The sequence below is a fragment of the Centroberyx gerrardi genome, chromosome 8 (assembly GCF_048128805.1).
Source record: "Centroberyx gerrardi isolate f3 chromosome 8, fCenGer3.hap1.cur.20231027, whole genome shotgun sequence".
In the NCBI taxonomy this organism is placed as follows: domain Eukaryota; kingdom Metazoa; phylum Chordata; class Actinopteri; order Beryciformes; family Berycidae; genus Centroberyx; species Centroberyx gerrardi.
Genome location: NC_136004.1, coordinates 4,571,086 through 4,596,000, shown reverse-complemented (window position 1 = coordinate 4,596,000; position 24,915 = coordinate 4,571,086). Strand labels below are relative to the sequence as shown.

General features: G+C 40.5%; 1 protein-coding gene across 1 annotated transcript in view; it reads right to left on the bottom strand.

The window, feature by feature from the left end:
* Positions 1-24,915, bottom strand: part of cacna1ba (calcium channel, voltage-dependent, N type, alpha 1B subunit, a) — a 135,193-nt gene that overhangs the window by 94,270 nt on the left and 16,008 nt on the right. Inside the window, 3 exon segments of the mRNA XM_078285198.1 lie at positions 3,677-3,864; positions 4,787-4,939; positions 5,274-5,365. Coding sequence (XP_078141324.1) covers positions 3,677-3,864; positions 4,787-4,939; positions 5,274-5,365 — 433 coding nt within the window.

Below are 24,915 nucleotides of genomic sequence, written 5' to 3'. Positions count from 1 at the left end.
CTTGATACTAGTGTGAGAGCAATTTATTTCTGGATATTGTCACTTGTTTCATGAAATGTCTCAACTTGGGTAAAACTGCATTGGAATTAAGTGAAATGACCTCACCCCATTGGCATATTTTTTTCAGTTTCAAGGAACACCAAAAAATTACTTTTGTTACAGTGTCCATTTTGTTTATATTTCCCACCTAAAGCACTTGAATACATGTCATATTTGCAACCGCTGGACGCAGAAGTAGGTCCCTATGAGGAGCATGTTAAGGGAGCAGTGAAGCACTTGCCAGAGAAAATGTGGGTGCGGTGAGCTGGGGAGGGGTTTGTGTGTCACTGTGGAGGAGGAGAGAGACCTAATGGGACAACAAGCGGCATCTGAACCTCATTAATTCTCTCCTGTAGAGCTACTGGGCAGACGGCAAGAGATTCACTATAGAAAACAAGGTAGGGGAATGTACTTAAAAGGGTACAAATGCTTGTCACTGGGGCCTTAGGCGTGGTCCATATTTGTATGCTGGACAATTATTACCCACAGACTGTGATAAAATGTGGTGCTTTGGTACAGAAATGTACCATTTGAAAAGCTACAGATACAGTATAGCCCTGCAGGGACACCACCCCAGCAACAAGCCAGTCTGTATCTTAAAGTGGACAGAAATATTTGCATACCTTTTAAAGGAATAATCAGTAATACGGACTCTTTAGTAACATCTTATGGCGGCCATAGGAACTACAACACCATCGGCTCTAATGTTTTCTATAGTGTTTCTATAGTCATTCAAAAGTGCCGCTGGTTTTTTAACCTTCATTGCAGTACATTCTTCCATGGTTGAACAAATGAAACTGAAAGAAGTTCAGAACCAAAAGGGGGGGGGAGAATTTCTACCAAAACAGAGAGTACGGAGCAGACTGCTTGTTTACTGGCATTGACCTGACACTTGCTAACCCTCGCTGATATATTATGGTCATTTTGTGTCTATTGTTTTTCCTACTCTGTGTCTTTCTATACTGAATCTGCTTCCTTGAACACTATGGACATAGGGAAGTGAATGGCCTTTCTTGGCTATGAATGGCCTCTCTAGACATTCTACGTCTAGGCTCACGCTGATTGCCCTGTGATGTCATTAATTTGGAACACCCGATTTGTAGAGTGTATATATACTGTATATATGTCATTGAGATTATGTGATTTCTCAATCATGAAGAAGGCATTATGTGCCAAAACGTAGATTATAATTGAATTAAAAATTTCGCATCAGAGTTATGAGTGTGCGGCTTCTCCTTTGTTCTGACATTTTGTGCGACAAAGGTATACAATTAATACTTTAAGGACCACTAGTGCAGATTTTCATGATAACTGTTTTGGAAATGGACCTGTACCTGGTCCTGTACTGTACCCTTATTTCTGACAGTGCAGTGGACTTGGTCAGTTGGCCTAAGCACTCGCGGCGCTTGATTCACTTTCACTCAGTCGCTCCCGAAAGGGGAATAAAGTCTGTTCATTTGTAGCTCCGTCCCTGCTGTCCATGTTCCTGTGTCCAATACTTGTGTAACTGTTACAGTGGGGAAACAATTATTTGACATCAAAGAAGCATCAAAGCGGCATCCTCCACCCCGCCTTTTCTCGCTCTCAGCAACCAAACAACTATCGATCTGTTTCTACCTCTTCTCTTTCTCCCTCACTCCCTCTCTCTCTCTCAGCCCTACAATAAGAAACTCACACTCGCTCTTCCACTACAGCCGTTTTAATAATTTACCCCGTTGCGTAATCCTTTCCCTCGCATGATATAATTTCGACTCTTATGCAAATGCCGGACAGCTGTGATTCGTTTCACGCCGGCAGTAAACCAGTAGCGCTGTGGTCCTAATGGGAGCCGTGGCTGCGTGAGTCGTCCTCCGGCAAGAAGCATCGGCCGGCTCTTACACTCGCCTCTAATCATCCCCCCGAGGAAGGCCGGGAGGGGACGGACCAGTCAGGGGGAAAAAAGCACAGCGGCTCGGTAGGATGCGCAGGACAGACGCTGTTCGGCAACTGTACGCTCACTTGGACCTTCAACAGGGACACGCTTTCCAGAGAGTTGTTTTTAACTCCTTTAGAAAGGAATAATCCGCAACATTTTCATGTAAGTAAATGTCAGGCTTACAAACTTCAGCTCTGGACAGCAACTCTACCTGGAGTCCCTCCCATGATACAGTGCAAATACACAGCGTATCAATAAAAATCAAAACCCATATCTTCATCTATCTGCTTCTGATTCTATTTGTGTCAGGTCAAAGTAGCACCATATGTTTATGCTTTATGACTAATGTTACATCTTCATAGGGGAGCGGGGCTATGATCATAAGCACTTATTGCCTTGTTAAAGTGCTACCATGGTGATTTATTTATTTATTTTTGAAAAGACATAAAAGCAACATGAACAGGATAGCTTTTGAAATAGCCTAATAATAGCCAATAGCTTAATAGCAGTTGCCTACATGACACAGGAACACTAACCAGAAAATAGCATAATAATGTTGAATCTATTAATCCATAAATAAAATGCACCCCCAAAAGATAAAGTGAACATTTGTTTGAATGTTATGGGCAAGTAGCCTACAAGTCAAGATGACTGTGTGTCCCTAGACTACTCCTTCACTTTGACTCACATTTCAGGCACAGAAGAAATTAAACATGAATGTCAGTAGATATCATATCATAAAACAAAATAAATAATAGCTGTCTAAGGAGGAACGGCCTAAATGAGTGGATGAACTGAACAAAATTGAACTAACAAACGAATAACGCAGCCACAGAGGCTCTGTTGTCTTTTCCCTTGCCACTCCGAGTCTGAACATCTCGAATGAATAAAATAATAACAAGCCACCAACAGGAGTCTCTTAATGGTGGCTAGGGAAAAAAGCCATCATTCAGGTCAAAGTAGCATCATGCGACTCAGGTTCAATTCCCAACTCATGACAGCGAGTTTTCTACAGTTTGCGTGGAAGAAATAGAAGAAGAACTGGGTAGTTAGCATGAGCAGTGATAGCCACCATGGCTGAACAGACAAAGAAAAGAGAAACTCAAACTGCATCAACAGAAACTCCAAGGAAAAAGATGTCACAGTACTGGACATACTGTTTGATTGACAAGTGATCTCTGGGAAGAGCAGTGCAGAAACACCACAGCAATGAATGCTGAGCAACAAAGATGGAGACAAAACAAAAAAATGAGCATTTTTGATTACGTTAATTCCATATGGTTTTAGGTTAGACCTGGGCCAAGTGTTTTCTTTAATCTGCTTAGAATACCAGATGGTTGAGGTTTGCCACATAGGACTATATAATGAGTCCCAGATGGTTTGGACAATCATAGGAAATATTTGACACTTAATTTGATATACTTTTCTGTGACTGGCAACGTATATCCCTCTACCATCGCCACCATGTTTTGGTATTGCTCATAAATAGCTGTTGTAGTATTCCCACTACTTTGATGGGAAAGCAGAACAGCAGAAAAGTTGACTTTCTCTGGGTGGAAGTATTCCCACATCTTTGATTTTATCCAGTAAAAGACGACAAAAACACTGGACATCAACACCGCTTGATTTCCTGATCGTTCACAGGAGAAAAACCTGACTTAACCTGACTTTGGAAGGGAAGAGAAGATGCAATCGCTAACTGAGTAATATAAGCGGACTCACGTTGTAGAGGATGTCCACCCATCCCTCCATGGTGATGCACTGGAAGACGGTGAGAACGGCGAAGAGGATGTTGTCGAAGTTGGTGATGCCGAAGTTGGGTCCGATCCAGTACTCTTGACAGGTGGTGTTGTTGGCGCAGGTCCTGGCCGGGGCCTCCTGACCGCAGGGGAAATCTGCCGCCTGCTCGCCTACAGCGACAAACACACACAAACATAAATACAGTATACAGAGAGCCGCGTTTACATAAACACACACAAACACGCCGGGGTATTTTTAGAATAGGCTGGGGACGCGTTATGTAAAAGTAGCATACGCGATGAGATACAGGAAAACATGCAGTCATATGCATAATATATGGGTTAAAGTAAAACGATACACAAGATGACTACATTACAGTGCAGTATGTTTTGCATTACATATCCCATTTTTAGGTGACTTACAATTAGGGCTGGGCGATATGGTTGAAATCAATATCAGGATAATCATAAGGATTTTTTTTTATATACATCAGGATATGGCTCACATATGCAAAATCGCATGTTGAATAATTAAATGAATGTTCATCCTATTTAACCGAATGGTAATGTTAGATGTGATGTCAAACAGATAATATTCCTACCGTACCTCATTTAGTCTGAGTTTTTAAATAAAATGTACTTCTTATCATCAATTCAGACAGCAGAATTGTGTGTCACGATATCCCAAAATCACCATATCATCACCATATGATTCCACTGAAAGACGATAAACCATAATATTGAATTATCGCCTCGTCTTTTTTGTCGATATTCTATCTTTAAATTTAACCATTTACATGCCAAATAATTACAAATATTCAGTGATTCTAGCAGAATTTTAGGACATATTCATGCATACTTGCGTGTGGAATCTGATCAAAATGTCCCAGTCAATTCAGGTTAAAGTCTTCCCATAGACAACCATTGTAGTATTGATCAATTCTACAATAAATATGTAATTAATCAAACTGCATCATATCCATCATATCAGAGGTGGATGATGCTGACTGGCTGATATCCAATAATATTAAGTAGCTGTGGATCAAACTGTTTCCCCGTTATCACCTCCTCCCCGGTTCATCCTCTTGCTTACCCGTGTCCGTCCTGAAGCAAGTGCGGTGGAACTTGCCCATGTAGAAGTCCAGGCCGATGATGGCGAACATGAGGATGGCGAAGAAGAGCAGCAGGCCGATCTGCAGCAGAGGCACCATGGCTTTCATGATGGACTTCAAAACCACCTGCAGACCTGACACAGACAGGAGAGAGATCTCAGTCAGCTGGCTCAGACGACAGATGTTTTTTGAAGAAATAGGAGATGATTTGTTGGATTACTCAGAAGAAAATAAACATGACTGATCATGGTTGAAGATGTTAATAATGACACACAAATTACAGTTTGTTAAGTGGGAAAATATTGGCAGTTTAACTTTATGTTCTACATATTGTGGAGGAAATGTAATGTAGCAGTTTTCAAAACAGTTACAAAGTGAGTTAACCATTAAAAAAAATTAAAATAGACTAACAAAAAGCCATAAAAAGCTCTAAAAATGTGACATTGAGGTTTTGGTGAGGTGACTCACTGGGGATGCCGGAGACCAGCTTCAGCGGCCGTAACACCCTCACCGCCCTCAGCGTTCTCAGATCGAAGTCGGTCCCCACGGTGGCCAGGATCCTGCACACACAACAACAGTACGGATTGAAGAGCAGTAATAGATTTGGATGTGGATAGGCTGGACTCTTGCAGACGCACTGCTGTTTTTTAACAGAATAATAGCATACAATAGCATGAGCGGTTTACAACAGACTACTCCATACTAGGGATAAGTTTATCTCACAATACGATTTGATGCAATATGGGGTTCACGATTCAATACAATCATGATACGATGTAATAAATAAAAATTCAATTTCTGAGACACAAATCTTTCTAGTAATAGCATTGGCTTGCTAGAATGTAAACAACAATTTAATAATCTCATTACAAAGTGCAAATAATATTTTGGATGGAGAGCTTGTGAAATTGTGATGGGCAAGCGTCTTATTTGTGATTACTACAGCAGAATAAAATGCAGCTAATATTGCGATTCATTTTTCTGCCCCACGATATGTATTGTTACATTTTTGTATCGCGATATATTGAATTTTGATAATGACATCAATTCTAAGGTACCAGAAAGTATTAAGAAGCTTCAAAATGTTGTATTCTTTAAATATGAACTAAACCTGGTCTGAGTCCAAAAAACACATTATGGACAGAAAATAATGCAACAAAGAATCCTATTGAAAAAAGTGTTGTTTCATAACTGGTATCGCCATCAATGTCCAATGATATCCAACACTGGCAATGATACAATAATATTGTTATGCTTCAGGTGATGAAATATGTATTGTTGTGTGATAGTGGGGATTGGGATGTATTTGTCAAGTTTCTTCTCCATTCCGGGGCAGTAAAACAGAAATAATATCCATTCACTCAGTATTTCAAATGCAATTTTTTTGGTCATTTCAAGATCATTGACATTGAGCATCTTCAAGTGATGTTTCATTTATAAAAGAAAGCAATCAGTGTTTGGTGTCAATAGAACTGCACGATACCATTTGGGAAATACCGCAATATCAGACTTTATCACACCCTCCACACACAGTCCCACACACATAAACACTCATCAGCTTCCTTTTACCTCGGCAAACATCATATTGCACCGTGCAAACTGCACCATCATCTGTGTAAACAAAATAGAAATACATCTTTTACAGCTTCAAAATAAAAGACTCGTTTTTAGCTGTCACACGCTATCAGAAAGTGTATCCAAAGCTCAGCCAACACATTTCAGAGATGAAAGAGACATCTTGGATCCAATGCCATGTGAAAACAAAAGTTAAGAAAATGCCAGTAGTGGGAATTTAGCTGATGCTTTTATCCAGACAGAGCAGGTAGAGGTTCAGTGACCTGCTCAAGTTTTAAGTAGAGTTTGACCCATATGGGTTTTTGAAGGCTGATACAGACATTTAGGCCCTGTATATATATTTTTTTTGATTGAAGCTGGCAATAGCCAATATTTTATACAAATATTCAACATCTTTGAATTTGGACATTTTCTTTTTTTTTTTATTAAAATTTTTATTGTTTCAACTTGTATGGTACATGACAGTGCAGTTATACATTCCTTTGTCTCTTACATTACAAATGAAAATTCCAATGGCATAGATCTCAAAAAAAAAAGAGAGCAACTAAACAAGTGAATAAATGAATAGGAAGGAAATCCATCTACGTAAGGCATATTATAAGTTTGTCAATTTAATATAGTTCCAGAAATCGACCCAAGATGGTGCCTCTTTCCTCTTTCCACTATTCATTTTATCAAGCATTGACTCATATGAGGCTGTTTTTGTCATTGTATTGGCCCATTCTCTTAACTCTGGCATTTTTGGTGTTTTCCAATATCTAAGTGATATTCTGGCGGCAGTAGTGGTACCACAATTATAGAAAATTTCGCATTTGATATTTTTTGTATTTGCGTTCTATCCACTAATAAACATAACCTTGGCGATACTGGTAATACTTTTCCGAGCCAATTACTCAAACATTCCAAAACTTTCCTCCAAAACAACTGGATATTTTGGCATTCCCAAATGTAATAGTGTGCCTATCTCCCTCTGACATTTCCAGCACAGATTATTTTTGAATTTGACCATTTTCATGCCAAAAAAAGCACCCAAAATTACAAGTATTCAGTGTTTTCCCCACAATTTTTGTCTTGTCAGGGTGGAAAAGCCTCTGAAACAGCAATTAGACCATCATGGAACACTAAAACTCTCCATTGAAACCAAAGCTACTACTACTACTACTACTACTACTACCAATGTCAGCTGGACAGACAGGCTTCCACCGGAACTTCACATTAGAGAACAGACAGTCATCCAGTACTAATACAGTCCTGCTTATCAGCCAGGGAGCACAGCATGTAGAATAGGAATGATCCCACATGCATGTTGGTATGCAGGGTCGGAATTCAGTGTGGAGGAGGGAGGAGGACAGCAGCTCCGAATGTAAATGTTAATCATTCAGACCAGAAGTTCTTCATAAGCCTGGCGTGACTCTCTCCCTCTCTCTCTCTCCCTTTCTCTCTCTCTTCCCCTAGGGGGGTTTCTGCATAATCAAGACAATTCTGCCCAAAATCCACCATTCCTCCTGTTAGCCACCATCTGCCTGCACTTCAGCCTTTTTACACTGATGAGGACGGAAAGGAGGAGACAGATTTCTTTCACTCGCGCTTTCTCTTTTCCGAGCAGCGGGGGATGAAACGGAGGGCAAACCCACCTGAACTCGCTTAACCCAACTTTTTAGCGTGGAGTAAGAGTTTTCCCCACTGTTTTAGCCTGACATAAACCTTTACGACATGAAATTCATAGCAAGTATGAAACTGATGGAAGTCATATAAGGATAGGTCTTTTAAAGGGGAAAAAATCAGGAATGACCTTTGACCTCCTTCATTATTTTTGGTTGCTTCTACTTTCCGGTAATCCAGGAAATGAAGCCTTTTCTTCTGATGCACTCACTGTAAGTCGCTTTGGATAAAAGCGTCCGCTAAATGCAGAAAATGCAAAATGAAAGATGAGGGAGGAGATGGGTTGCAGGGGAAGAGAGAGATGAGGAGAGGAGAAGCAGACGGAGGAGAGGAGGGGGTAGAAGGAGGTGGCAGAAAGGAAGACGAAGCGGGAGAAGGAGTAGGGATGGAGGAGAAGGAAAAGGAAGACGAAGCAGGAGAGGATGGAGCGATGAAGGAGAAGGAGTGGGAGAAGAAGAAAGAGGCGGTGAAACAGGAAGATGAGGCAGCAGAAGAAGAAGGAGCGATGGAGAAGGAAGTAGAGAAAGTAGTATGGGGGTGGGGGAGAAGAAGAGACGTGGAGGAGAAAGAGAGGAAGAGGGGGGTGGGAGGGAGGGTGGATATGCATTAATACACTTAGCGCCACACAGCCAGTGTCTGTCCAATCAGCCGGCTCTATTCTTCCCTCTGGCTGGCTGCTATTGCACAAATGGAGCTGGTGTGAGCCGCCCGGTTCCACAGGGAGCGACCAGCGCAACCACGCTGGAGCTGAGTGTTTACAGCCACAGATGGCCGACTAGTCTCACACACACACACACACACACACATACTCACAAAGACGCATCTTAGAGTATGTGCGCACATACTGTAGCTTCCCATAGACAACCAGTGTAGTATTGATCAATTCTACATATGTAATCCATCAAACTGCATCATATCCATATCAGAGGTGGACAGCGCTGACAAGCCGATATATCGGTCTAACCTTAATGCACACAATTGCACAAACAGACAATAGAATAAGAAGAAGAATCTGCTTTGTGCTGATCATCATGAGGCAAACAACCACCAAATATGAATCAAAATATAATTCAGAAAAGCACTGATTTATGCTTTTTTTTTTCCCTTAAAAGACCCCATCTTCAAATAATATACATCAGTTGGACAATGGCCTAAAAAGTTGGTCAACTCTATCCTGCATATAAGCAAGTGGTAAACACAGTTTGGATGGGTTTACCCTCTACTACATCTCTGTTTCTAGGCTATCCTTAACATGAACTCATTCCCCATCATGAGCCATTCCAAATCCCTCAAGAACACGTGTGTTCGTCAGTGTAACGTCACAGCAGCACATAATTAACGCATTTGATTCCACTAAAAGTGAAATTCCCTTCTCTGCCTCTGCTGCTTGGTAATTAATCCTGGCTTAGGACACTCCCTGCCGGCTCGCTTGCGAAGGAAGAACAGCCGAATGAGGGGAGGGAATTGCTCCCCCCCCACACACACACACCTCATCATGACTAACTGTGTCAGATTCAAGGTATTATTACACCTTAACTGTTGACAGACAGAAACGACGTACAGCTACTGGAGCCAATCAGTGAAATGCTGCTGTCTGCTGTCATGATGAGATGAGATCGAATTAAACTTCACTGATAGCTGTGGGGAAATGAAGTCTATGCAGCAGCAAAGAAGTAGTAATACAGCAAAGAAAAATAAAATATATAAAAGAATAGAGCAAATGAGGAGTATTAAACTTACCGCAGCCAGCATTTACAACACTGGAACGTATTAAAGGGGCAAAAAGTATGATTTTTTTTTAACTTAAGTAAGAGGAGATAAGTCCAACAGTGGTTGATAAAGGTCATAAATTACTTAATACCAATTTAAGTAGAAATGTATGAAGGAAAAGTATGAAAAATGTGAATAACAGCATGTATGAAACGACAAAAACTGACAGCAGCAGAGCATACTAATGCAAAGAAATAAATGAAAAATATGTATGTATAAAAAAAAATACATTCAAAAATCAGAAAAAATATCAAGATATATGCAACATATATCGGGTGAAAAAAATGGATTTAGAAAAGCAAATATATGAATTTACAGCATACGGGATGTATAAAACGTGTGTTAACTTCACATTAACCATGTGCAGCATATTCACATTAACAGAAGTCCATAGATATACTGTACATAAATTGTCTGGGCACGTAAATGTGTTTTGTAAAAACTAGTCAGCATATCAATCTATTCAGTTTACAAATTTAGATAACGTGTGCAGGATGTGCAGATGTGCAGATTTGCATATGTGCATTACAAGCTGTTCACATCTGCACATACAGTATGTATGCATGTATTCCAGACCTGCGGCTGGCTTTGTGAAATATAAATCACCAACTGTATCTGCTTAGAAAATGAGCTTCCCCAGATTCTCTCTTTCCTTCCCTGCTTCTGCTGCAGCCTTGTGCTGCTCTACCGCTGAGCAGAAAATAAGACTGCATGCCTCAGGTAATGCAAGACTCCCTCTACTACTACAGCTCAAAAGAGAGTGAGCGGGACAGACACACTGCATGTACAACTGAAGAGTTTCGCTCCAAAATCAGAATTAATCCACCGAAAAAATTAATCCTCCAAAAAAAGAACAAATTGATACCTACTCTTAGAAAATGACTGGCAGCACAAAGTTAAAACAGATTACTGTACTTCTTCAAGGACAGTAAGTCACTTAAGTCCTTAACTGACACAAAAAAAAGATGGATGCTGTATATTTTAGAACTGTTAAATGATGAAATTCAGGTAATGATTTTTGACCCATATCTTTGAATGATGTTTTGTCCTCAGATGTGTGCTTTTCCAATCTAATGTGTAGGAAAAAACGACATTCAGCAAAAAGAAGTATATGATTTTCTTTCTAAACATTCTTATATACAGCAACAGCCTGAGGGAGTTACATGCAGATTCAAACCTGTGAACTACCCAGTACAACCACAGTCATATACTCTTGGCCACTGAGCAGGGAGTACTTGTAAATGCTTGGCTGCGGACGTAATATTTTGGATGTCATTATGTAATGTAGATAAAGAAATGTTAAGCAAATGTCAAGTTAATTCCCTTCCCAACCATAAACTGACCTGCTAGGAGACAGTATGTCTGTTGATGCTGCTGGTTTCACAACTACAACCACACACACAGACACACAACAGGCGGTCATCATTCAACTTCTCAAAAATCCAGAACATCCAGTCTGTAAAAGTGCTACCATTTTGTCAACTAAGGACTTCAACCATACTTTAAAAACTCTGTTACCAAAGTATACTTTAAAAACTCTGTTACTATACTTTAAAAACTCTGTTCTGCATAGATTCTTGAAGTATTTGACTTGCCAATGAAAAATAAGCTCTTTGCTCATTTTTACAGACCATCATAACTCGAAATACAACTCTGTTTTACTATGTTCACAAACATGTGAACATAGTAAACGTGAGCAAACCTTTTACAGCCTCAAAATGCACACACAACTCACGTTTAACTGCATGTTTGACATACTATCGGTGCTGCCATCAAAAGCTCAGTCACTCACTTTGAGAGCGAAAAAATCCCTTCAATCAAATGCAACACTTCATGAAACAAAGCCAATAGCGAGGCGACAGTGTTTCAAAGTAGGCACTCCACCATGAAAGGATTATGTGACAATAGTATGAATTGGGCACACAATTCTCACCTGTTAGTCACATGAAAAGGTTAGCAACAGTTAAGTTTAGGCAAGTAAAACATTTTGGTTAAAGCTGAAATTTCCTTGATTTCCCCGCTTGGTCTCCCCGTCTGGCTACAAAAAGTATTTGAAATGATGTTCAGAATACAACCAAACAACCACGGAAGTATTGTATTATCAAAGAAGGTAGCAGTCAGTGTCACTCGTGTGCCGTCAGCTCGCTCAGTAAACAGTTCCCACCTCAGTCAAAATGGCTTCCCCGGACCAGGTCATTTGACTTTCAATTACTGTAACTTTTGGAATGAAATTAGACAATAACATCGCTTATGATGGTGTAAATATTATGACTATTACCACTAGCAGTCAGGTTGGGCAAAAATTATTTTCAGTGTAAGCTAGGCTAGTATGCTAACTAGCTAGCAGCACTTGGTTCTAACGTTAGCTGGATAGTTAGCAAACCTAACCCTAACCCTACCTGGTCAAAAATTTCAATAGCAGTCTATGGAGAGCGTCTCCAACCATGGTAATACTGCCAATTGGTATTGTGTATCATGACTCCATGGTCCAGATGGATAAAATAACTATTTATTAATGGGGAAAAAATCCCGGATTCCAGCTTTAAGGTTAGGGTTAGGTTTAGGCAACTAAAACAATTTGGTTAAGATGTTGTCATGGTAAAATATGAAAACTTTCCAACTTGTCGTGAGTTTGGATTTAAAGAGTAAGAAGGTAAATGTATCCGCCACCTCCGACCTCCCTTACTTTTTTTCAATTTCAATATCAAACTACTGCCTGTTTCTAGTCGTATCTCTACCTTACAATCCTTTCCTGGTAGGGAAATGGATTTCTCTCACTTGTTGTGCATGGAGCATCTTATTTGTCTTTTGAGACATTGGGATTGGGGCTTTTGAGGACCGTCCATCCAGCTTCTTCACATGTTGTCCCAATAACAGAGGACATCAGATAAAGCCAAATGTCCCATTAGTGCACCCCAGGCCACTGTTACTGGCCTGATGTTAGGTTTTTCTGCTGTGTTGACATAAGGAAACATAATCCTCCAACCTCCCATTACATTACCTCAAACAAACACAGCTCAGCGGATTTTCCAGATGAAAATCAGCCTACTTGAACGCAAAATAAAACAGTGATGGCAAAATTATATTGTGTATATTTATTAATAAAAAAATAAAAATAAAAAAAAAGCATCTTCCATTAGCTGATGCAACAAGTCTTCCGGGTGTCAAAATCAGAAAACATACAGCCCATTCAATTTAAAATAGATAAAACATTTGTTTTAAAATAGGTAAAAACAAATTATACATCACAAGGTTATTGATTTGTGTTGCTACATGATCGATGCGCAAGTGAGATTTTACCCTTCTTATGAAAACAAATTTTCTGTGTACACTCCTAAAATCTGAAATGATAAGCGGTGAAGCAATGACATTCCAGACATCAGACTGTTCATGTGGTGAAGCAATGTATTCCCTGTATAATTCAAGTGAGTTCCATGCGGACCTTAGCTCAGTTTTTTGGGGCGCCTACTGTTCCAAGTCATCATCTGGTTTCTGTTACCGTTTGTTATCATTTGTTTTCCTCATCTATGTTCTGATATGTAGTATTTCCTTTGGCTGGTCATTAGCGGCTGACAGGGTTCCAACAGTGGGACGCAGCCAGGTCGGCCTGACCCTCGACTCGGCCCTTTCCAGTAAATGATGAAGTTAAACACGACGTGGCCTAAAGGGGGGGTGTTGGCCAGGCTGCATCCTGTTTACGTGCAGACGGCCCTATAAATATGACTGCCGAGAGAGAGAGAGAGAGAGAGAGAAAGTCAGGAGCGGGCCGTTATAGGCTTTTGTCTTCGTGTCCCGTTTCCCCTTTGATGGATCACTGTAATAAAGCTTTAAACTTTGTGTTCTAGGTGTTCCCTAACAAATCAGAGCATGTGAAGTAGCTGTGTGTTCCACAAGCACCGGCTGCCAGCCAGATAGCCGACTATTAAGTCGTTTCCAGCTGGCTACCTTTTTAAGGGTAATTTCACTTTCTAATGCAGGCTGCATCTGACTGTATTGTTGCTTGCTTCTGTCCCCTCTACTACAGCTACTGCTCTATGTCTGTTTGACATAGAGTCAAGTGCCTGAGTAACCATTTACTTAGCTTTGCGCATATATTAATGATATGACATATTAACCATGTGTGACGCTGGAACGAACATTTATGAGCTATGCAGTGATAAATTATCTGAAAAGTAAACTGAATATTTTTTCTGTGGACAGAGACATATTTTTCGCTTGGTGTTAATTGTCTCCTGTTGCGTTTCCATGGACACAACGCATTTCCATGACCAACACGTTGTTGAATGAAAGTACTAGAAGCTAAATATTTCAGCTGCTTCAACTTCATGTTCGGTTCATATTTCCACAGTAGGGAAAAAATAACAAGATAGAGATTATGAATTGAAGGTATCAGGCATTTGCCGAACGTGTGAGAAAAAATGCGGAGATGCCTTAATATCCATCCAAGGGAGTATTTTGTGAGCACGAACTGTAGGTCCTGCTTGAAATTCCCACCCATCTTCAGTTTCACGTTTCATATACTTAGTAGCAAGTAGCGCCGGCTCATATGATGCGTCCATATGACGTCTTCATTAATCATTGATTTTATTTATTTGTTCTTGATGATATTTACTTAATGTTTTATTTAAAAACGCCCCTGAACAGATTTTTTGATTGGTCCAACGTAGTTTCCCCAATGATTGTGTGTCTTGCTGTGAAACTGTAAATGCAAAACATCTTTGTGAAAATGTAACAGTATTTTCTGGTAGTATTTACCATCTGAAACCTGAGGTGAACAGTATTTTCTAGTAGTATTTACCATCTGAAACCTGAGGTAAACAGTATTTTCTGTAGTATTTACCATCTGACAGCTGAGGTGAACAGTATTTTCTAGTAGGAAGCTCACATCTACCATCTTCCCCATATGACAAGAATGCAGCATAACAGCATCTGGGGTGATGAGAGAGAGGCCCATCTCTCTGCCATAGGAGATTAGCTGGCTAATGGAGCTGCAGGTCATTGGGAGAATAAGCCATCCTCACCAATCAAAATCATGCAGCCAGTTTCTGCCAAAGCTATAAGAAACTAGCAGAGGTCTCTCTATAGTCAGCACTGAAACTCGTGTAGAGTCCACAAGTCATTTATGAGAATCTGTTTTTCTAAAACAAATATGTGAAGTGTCCTTGATCAACACACACTGAACCCAAATCAGCTTCAACCAGCTCTCCAGTCACTCTGGATTAGATTGTCATTTAAATGTTGTAAATGTAATGAAACAACCACACCTAATGTAGGTTCATTGATTAGGGAAAGGGGCAAGCAAGTATCACTCTCCTTCAACAATTATGAGGTCAAGCTGCCCTTGAGCAAGGCATTTAACTCCCTACTGCACAACTTGTCAGTGGCCAACATACTCAGCTGGTAAACAGGTTGTACTGGGCAGCTCCCAGTTGTGAATGTGAAAAACCGTACAAATGTGAAGCAGGGAATTGCCGAAAAAGCGAAAAGTGCTTAACTTCCCTGGAGAAATGATCATAAGGGATATGGACGATGCAGAGAAAATATGGACCGTGACATTGACTATAAAATACTGACAAATAGCTGTAGCTGAAATTTCAGAAAAATGAAATTAATCCATGCGAAAATGGCTAAATGAGTTTTCAGGAAGATATGGAAGACGACTTGAATATGTAACAACAAAAGCATTTATCAAAGAGCGAGCCCGGGGCAGCCTAATAATGCAGCGTGCTCGCATACATAAACTCAGATGACATGAAAGAAATGTAGGAGTCAAACAAATTAGCTCCGTTATCAATTAGTAAAAGCTGTTTGTTTACAGCTCCTCCCTGAAGAAGGTTGTGTGGGGAATATCAGTGCTCTTCCACAAGGCCAAAGAAATTCATAGCAGTGCTCGTTTGATTTCATCTGCTCAGAGTGCCAGATGGGTGGAGTTTGCCACATCAGGATCATACATATATGTTTTTGCAAATTAAGGTACACTATCGCCTCAGCAATCATTTTATATGAGTAGGGGTCACTTTTTTTTTTCAGATGGTTAGATATCTCACTTTGGAATGAAACAATATTACTGGGGAAGAAATTATGAAGATTAAGCTGCAACAACAGATATCTTCTTGAGGAGAGCAGGATCAAGAAAAACAAAACAAAACAAAAACAAATGAATTTCATAGCAGATGCAGAAAAAAAGAGTAAAAGGTGTCATATTCCAAAAATAAGTGTCAAAAAATGATGGATTCAATGTGAATACTATTCAAGCCGCATTGGTTCTCTACACAGACTGAGTCACATTTCTTCAGTGGAGCTTGTGATAGACAGTAGTGGGTACTGTGCTGCTGGTGTGATTATAATAAGGACATTCTTGTCCACATGTCTAACCTTTCTGACAGCTGCTCTGTACTGCATGTAGCTGCCTGACGTACTGGCGATAAAAATCTGTCTGCACTGACATCCGCTCATGTCAGCAGATACAGATGGGAGAGTCCAACTCGCCCCAGACACCATCTGAGACTTTCTTTTATAACCTTTTCACAAACATGGCTGCTGTACTTATATAGCCTATATTATAGCTCGGTTCTCACCATTGCCAGCAATGTTAAAAAGCCAACTTTCCGTCGCCCATAACTCTGTCTGTGATGACTTTTTTTGTGTTTCAACATAATGTATAACACAATACAGGTGTTGTCACTGACATATCTTTCTGTTTCTGTTGTCACAAGTCAGACGACTGTGCAAGTAACTGTGATCGAGGGTGACAAAATGCTAACTGGCTAACCAAGGCTAATGCAGTTAGCTGTTAGCATTTTGTGACCCTCGATAAATCACTTTTTTATAGTGTTGCAGTCGTCTGACAACAGAAACAGAAAGATATGTCAGTGACAACACCTGTATTGTGTTATACGTTATGCTGAAACACAAAATAAGTGATCACAGACAGAGTTATGGGCGACAGAAAGTTGGCTTTTTTTGTAATGCTAACAGGTGTACTCGCAAGTACCCGCAAAACTATAATTATAATTATAATCTATAACTATCAATAATAACACACAATGTGAGTCTACATAGCTAACTCCATTAAATTATGCCTGTTTACTCCACTTCCCAGTCTTCCCACCACCCTCTCCTCTCCCGCCATACAGTTTACAGCAGCAGGTAATAACCAGCCCTCTCCCCTCCCCTCAAACAGCGAGCAGCCATCCATCCATCATCCCGTTCGGACCGGAGAGAGGGGAGGATCCCCGCAACTCATCAGCACCATCGACAGCAGGAGTCGGAGATCGCTTTCTCAAAAGGGACCCGATACGAGCCCCGCAATCATAAACAAATTATAGGAGAACGAGAGGCCAGGAGGAGTGCGGTGCCAGCATACTCTGCAATTAATGCAATGCCAGCGAGAGCGTGGTTTTAGAGAATTGACAAAGTCACTGCTTTGTAATTTATTGACTTTCTCTACGTTGATGAATTATACATTTCCCAATGACTGCCTAAGTGTGCTTATGGCAGGCTTGCTGCGCACTCAAATGGCACTGTGCTGTATGACTAGAAATACTATTAGTACTAAGGAACTGAATAATTAGTAATACTTAACTGTATGAGATGGAACTCTATGGCCCGTTTCACCGAGAGCCTTTTGCCCATTCCAGGTTAAAGGCCCAATCCATAAATGCTGTCGCCCCTACAATGACTTTGTTTACTGCATATAGAGATTTATTACATTTGAGATAGCTCTTTGCCAGTGAATTTTATCATCTCAGCTTTTGATACAAGGGGGTTGACAATCAAGGGTGTACGTTTCATTTCAGCTCTTTTGTGTGTGTGTGTGTGTGTGTGTGTGTGTGTGTGTGTGCCTGTGCTGACAGTATTTGATAGCTAAAAGTGAGTTTTACAAGACATTCTGATGCCCTACAAACTTTGACATTTATACTATTTGGAAGCATTCGTAGTAAAAATGCTGTAAAGCTAGCTAAAAGTCGGACGACCCAATAAATTCCAGATTGTATCTGTCACATATTCACTATTTCAAACGTAGATCTTTATAAGCAGCAGAGTGTCCTCCCAATGAGAAATTCTTATCTTAAAGTTCAATATTGGGGGGGGGGGAGAAGTCATTTCAGTAGATATTGGAAATATCATCAATTTCCACTTTCTCATGTGAGATGTGAAGCCGCACAATGAGAAGTGATAAGCTTTATTGCCGGCATCAGAGCAGGGAGCTTTGTCCTGGGACGCCGAGCCACTTCATCACTACCGCTGCCTATTACAGCACCTCTAGTGAACGAGTGCATCCTTCACAGTCCATTGAAGGCCCTTACCTCACGCAACGCTTTGATACACACAACAGCGCTTGCCCCGGCGTACAGGTGCTCAACACGGTGCACATTGTAGATTTCATTTGCAACAGTTTGTCCAACAGCTCATTCAACATGAATTACAAGTCCGTTATTTGCATTCCAGCGGAGGTTCACTGACTCAGTAATTACAGCCGTGAGCTTCGCAGCTGACTTCTGAGGATAGCACATGCATACGCACACACACACACACACACCTCACTACCCCGTCTACCCCAGCGAGGCAGGCAGGCAGGCGGTAATATAGGCAAGCTGAATCAGATGACTCCAGAATAGAACATCACATCACACACTTAGCCGGCGTCATCCCGCACAAGCCCGACCTGGGAGCTCCATTAGCAGCGGGCTGCAGCAGGTGAAGTGGAAAACAGCCAATTATGCCGAGAGGAGAGATAGAGCTCAACTGCGTAAAGCTTGCACACACACACACATACAGGCATGCACGCCCGGGGAAGTTAACAGCAACCCATGTCAATTTTTGTCGTAGATTCATTTGGGGCGCCATGATGCAAGCTGGTGTTCAAACCTGATCTTTGTTGTCGATGAAAAGAACAACAAAGATTTAAAGTCAATGTCAAGCACTGAAAGTTGTTAGACAACTACAATACTATGATATTTCATTCAACTACAATACGACGCCTATTACACACAGCATGGTGTAGGTCAGACAGATCACCTCTCAGTCAAACAGTGTGGGGGTGGAGCTTGGACTTTCTGTTGATGCAGTTTGAGTTTCTCTTTTCTTTGTCTGTTCAGCCATGGTGGCTATCACTGCTCATGCTAACTACCCAGTTCTTCTTCTTCTGTTTATTCCAAACAAACTTCCAAAACTTCCAAACATTCCTTCGCAGGAAAGAGCTACCAGACACCGGCTGTTTAGAACAGACAGTGGAAAAGCTTTCATGAACTGGATATAGGTTGAAACACTATTGTGTTATATTAATCAGACATAGAGAGTAGCAGACAATAACAGACTATTACTTTAACCCTAAACTAACTTTATCCTTAAACCTTACCCTAGAAGTACAAGAGCACACACACACACACACACACACACACAGCTCACATGATCGGTCTATTCTAAACCTAAACACAACGATAGGCCTTTTTTTCGCAGCATATGTTCAAACTGCATTGGTAACACACTGCCGGAGCATCCCAGCACTTCCATATTGCAGAGAAGCTCACAGCAGAATGATTGAGATCTGGGAGGAACGGCCAGGCAGGGCAGCTGCACCTGAGCGAGCGTCCCGTGGTGTGAAATCAGCCCGGTGTGAGGTGAAGGATGAGTGCAGCCAAGCAAAGAGCTGCCCCTGTTTTATTCACGACTACAGTACAGTACATTACAGTAGCAAGACTCCCAGCAGGGGTGGCAAGCCTTCTCCGGGGTTCCTATACAGCTCTGGTATGAGTCAGGAAATGCATGCAACGAGAATTTGGTAAGTTCAAGGTATTAAAAAAATTGGGAATTGGGCAAAAAAGTTTGGAGAAGTGTGGAAAAAGGTATGGTATACATATGACTATTTTGATGCTATTTTAACACTATTTAGAGATTATTTTGATGCCATTTAGACATTATTTTGACACTAATTGATGCTATTCTGACATGATTTTCCCACAGCGCAGCCGAGGGCATCACAAGGCAAATTCAGGTCAGTCAGTCAGTGAATGTTTCATGAGATGGCCTCTAGAGGGCAGCTTTAACTGTGAGATGCAGTGTTTCCCTTACATCGCCACAAAATCAAAAGTTGGTCAATGTATAGAAATTAATCTAAATCGATCTCTAATGAGCCTAACCCTAACCCTAACCCAGACCAGCAGACGAATAGAATTGTACTCAATCCAAAAGTCTCCCGCCATGGGTCTGTACAGGATCTGTGCTTGTAACACTTTGACGCTATTTTTGAGCTATATTTGCTCTATTTTGGCATTATTTTGATGCTATTTTGACGTGATTTTGGCTAATGCACAACCAATGCTATTTCAGCGCTACTTGGATACTAATTGGACACTATTTTGATGCTATTTGGGCATTATTTGGACACTATTTTGATGCCATCTTGACGTTATTTTGATGCTATTGTAACATTATCTTGATTCCATTTTGACACTTCTTTAATGCTGTTCTGACACTTAGAGAATAGGTATTGAAAGCAATGACCCAGATCAGCACGATGGATATAAGACAAGGCATTTAAGATGGCATGAAATCAAGGATTTCTACCACCATACCCTTGATGTGGTTTCAAGTTGGAGAAAAAAAACATGTTTCTATCACCATTTCCTTATTTATCATAAGCTCTCTTCATTATAGGCATATTTTAATTGATTTCATGGTTTGCTCCCTGATTTATGACTGCCTTTGTATAATAAATTCAATGAAGATAAATGCAGATTTCCATATAATAATGTTTATGATGATGTTCAATATTTATACAAAGGAATACAGTAGTTTCAATTGGCTGGCAACAAATAACACTAAATATCTGTATGACTCCTCAGCACACTCCATCTTCCTCTATTTCTTTCACCCATACAAATACATAAATATTCCGTTAAGGTGCGCTTGAGTTCATGCCATGGATCATATGAATTAATTATCTCAACTGTATATGAATAAGATCAGATGTTTCTGAACCCTTATTTATTTAAAAAATGTGACAGTGAATAATAAGTTGCTATTCCTCACTCTCCTCAGATGCGCATTAGACTGACTCAACAGTAATGATAATTTATACTACTGTGTTTACTGTTCTATTTTGAGTAAACCTCCAAAGATGTGTGTTGAGTCTGGTATGGAGGAATAATATGACAATATTTACAGAGTCATATCCAGTATATGTCAATGTTTCCTTTTATTTAACAGCACTTGATAACTTTGTTAAGAATACTGCTGTACACAATTGTTTTCCACTATTTCTTTCCAAATCTTGCTGAATAAGCAGCTGTCTGGATGATAGAAGTTTATGACTTCAGTGTCACATCATAATAGGTCAGTCCTGTCTCCATGGTAACGGGATTTTCCACCAGACAAACTCTGACACACACAGCAGATTCTATATGCAAACAAATAACGTATGGCAAACTGTCATAAATATACAGACGTCTATACCCACATATGGAAATGGAACTGGAGTCAGGCAAAGAATCTCTAGGAAGAAAGCAACTTAAATATGTTTGCCAGTATATCAGTTTGCCAAAATTGGCCTTTTATTAAAGCCAGTCAGTGCCATCCACTGTTTGTTTGATTACATATTTATTGTAGAATTGATCAATACTACACTGGTTGTCTATGGGAAGACCTTAACCTGGCTGACTGTTTTTAAAATCCCATATCAGCTGAACCCAAATGTGAATTGATGGTTTCCCTATTGTTGTCATTACTTCTTCAGGCTGGAGGTTTAGGATTGACTACAGAGTGTTAAAAATGTGTGGAAAGTGTTGCTTACTTTGTAAACAGAGTATTAACAACTTAATGTTTGGCTTTTGCCATCACTGTTTCAAACAACTTAAAATGAGTGTGTAATTGTATAAATTCATATTGTATTGTCATCGTATTATAATACTCAGTTTTACTTTTTGTCATTTTTTTCCCCTTATTATTAAATATAACTATTGCACATTTTTAAAAGAGCATCATTTGTTTTTAATCCACTAATTCATTGTGCAAGTGAAAATACATGATGTATTTTAAAGGATAGCAGGTAACTGAAGTTCTTTTTCCCCCAGATTTTAGCAATATTGAATGCTGAACTTCAGGTAATGATTTATTCAGGAATAGAACTCTTAATATGAAGTTGTAATATCTCTGTCATTTTCAATATTTTCTCCTCGTGTCGAGAAATTCATGTCTGGAGAAAAAGGGTACATCGGAACGCTGCTGTTATTTCACTGCCAGGGCACAAACTCCACGACGGATCGGGCCCCTCACCGATCCCCCAAGGCTCTTGTGCGACCGAAACATCCCATGCAGCCTGATGCGGTGTTGTGATTTCTGCAGAGCTGAATCGCTCCATGCTGCAGCTTCAGATCAGACTGACCCCGAAATTTAATATTCAATTGAATATTCATGGCGGCACCGTTCTCGGACTTGGCTCGGGGCCGAGAACGGGGGGGGGGGGGGGTTAGGGTTCAGATTGGGTGACAAATCAGATTAACGCTGCCTTCTCACACCGCAAACGCTGCCTTTGTTGCTTTGTGCTTCTCTTTTCGTTTGCTTCTTTTTTTTCACCCCCCCCCACCCCCGCTGAATATTCTTCTTTGCGGTGTGAGATTGGTAGAGAGAGGAAGAGAGGCAAAAGAAAGAAAGGTGGAGAGAGAAAGAGAGAGAGAGAGAGAGAGGCAGGAAAAGAGAGAGAGGGATAGGCGTGAAAAGGAGAGCGAGGGGGGAAACTAGATTACACCGCTGAGAGATAGATGGCTAGAAGGGCAGACAGGGAGACAAAAAGAATAGGGGAAAAGAGAAAGAGAAACAGAGAGAGAGAGGGGGAGAGGCAGACAAACGAGATGGAAGATGAGATGCGTTTACGTTTCCCCTAAACGTCTGCCGATCAGAGACTTGTATTTCAGATAGAATCAAGGCCTTCCAAGTCCTAACAGATAAAGAAAAGATAAAACATGTATTCAGTGAGGAGAGCCGTACAACTGATGCCACTGCGGATTTTGTGCATTCATGTCACATTTTTACATTGTTGTTTACATTCTAGCCAGCCAATGCCATCGCTAGAAAGACTTGTGTCTCAGAAATAAACATAATTCTGCACAGTCAGACTTTGTTGTCATTGAACTTTTATTTATCACATCGTATCGCGGTTGTATTGAATCGTGTATCGTGTATCGCATATCGCGTATCGTGAATCGTGAGATAAGCGTATCATCCCATCTGATTTACCAGTCTAACAGAACACTGCTGAAAAACCACACTGTAATCCCTGACAGGTATGATACCATTACATACCATTTTGTTGGATGCTGTTTTCCAGAGCATCTCACAGCGCCGTGAGTGCTTACATCACGGGCGGCCCCCAGTGGGAATCCAGCCCCCGACCTCAGCAGTGATAGCGCCATGCACTACCCATTCAGCTACTAGACTTGTTTTGGTATGATTGTCCATTTTGATTCATTTTCTTCTGCTGGTAAATGTAAGCATGATGGACTTTCTTTTATTTGCATGCATTTTATATTAATTCCAGGGATGTAGTGGAGTTTAGCACCTTTTTTAGGCCAATATAAATCTTTATAACATAGATTTGTTGTAGGCATCATAGTAAGTGGTATCAAACTGATGGAAGTTACATGAGGATAACATCTGTTAAAGGGGCATTAGGTATTCTATGACTATTATTGATCTTATTGATCTCTACTGGATTGCAACAACATTGGCAAAATTGGGGGGTGGGGGCGAATGATGAAGCCAGAAATCGCAGCACCTGGCCAAGTAATGGTTGAGTCATTGGTATTGATCAACAACCCTATCAACCCCCACACATATATTATGGTCATTTTGTCCTATGGAGGGCAGTAAAAACCGTTCTTATTGCCCCTTAAAGGGAAAAAAGTCACATTTTATTGCTTTTAAAATATAGGCTACTTGATGTTTGTTCATATTGGTGGTTGTTTGTTCTTATGACGATCACTGACTGGAGGTCATAGTTTACCCTCCTTTTTATTTACCACTACATCCCTCATTAATTCTTATACATATCCACAAGTGTTTTGGCAACGCAAGTAGACTTGTTGGTAAAGCCGCTCTGATTCTGATAGATGGCGAGGAAGGCAGACAATAAGGCAGAGAGAGAATAGGAAGAGAGAAAGAAAGAGATGGAGAGAGAGAGAGAGGGAGGGAGGGATGCTTAGGGAGGGGAAGCCACAGCAGAGACGACTGGAGGCGTCGCCATAGAAACAAAGGAGGCTCCACTGATCTCATTAGAGACTAGCAGCCAGGAGACTGGGATGCACCAGAGAGAGAGAGAGAGAGAGAGGGAGGAAGGGTGAGAGAGAGATAGTGAAATGAGGAGAGAGAGAGAGAATAGACTCTGTGTCTATATCCATTATATATATATCCCCAATCCAACATATCTATACAGGGAGGTCATTATGATTAATTGAATGGAACAGCCGAATTGATTGGAACTGCTATTGAATGCTTATTTCTTGTGCTACTGCTGATAATTATTGATTTTTGTTTAACTGCTACTAGCCATCTGTTAATGTTTAGAATATTACCTCCATTGCTACTATATTGCTTTGCCGACATAGGCTCCATGCCAATAAAACCAAGTGAATTGCCTTATAGACAAAGAGAAAGACTCATCAAAAAGTTCCCTATTTACTTACTAGAGTCACTTAAAATGTAATGCAAAACTTTTACAATAAGATTATTGTCACACATGAAGGGGAAGTGTGGCAACAGTACTGAATATAGATTAACACTGTAGATATAATCTGTTCGTATTTAATTTTTATTGTTCTGTAGCGAATTTTCATTTTGTCACCTTGCGCTTTGGCAATGTGTGAAATCACTGTGTCATGCCAGCAGAGCAGCCATTGAATGGAAATGAGAGAGATAGTTCCTGCTCCTGGATTTGACTTGTTTATCTCTGTAGTTAGACAGTGCGATGACATGAAGTTCCCATTTCAATTGACTCTGTTACAATGTGCCTTTGTTGCTGCACAGTGTCTGACACCGTAGCTGCTTCTCTCCCAGAATTAGCTTAAAACAAAACATGAGATATCTTGAACGTCTGCCTGAGTGGAAT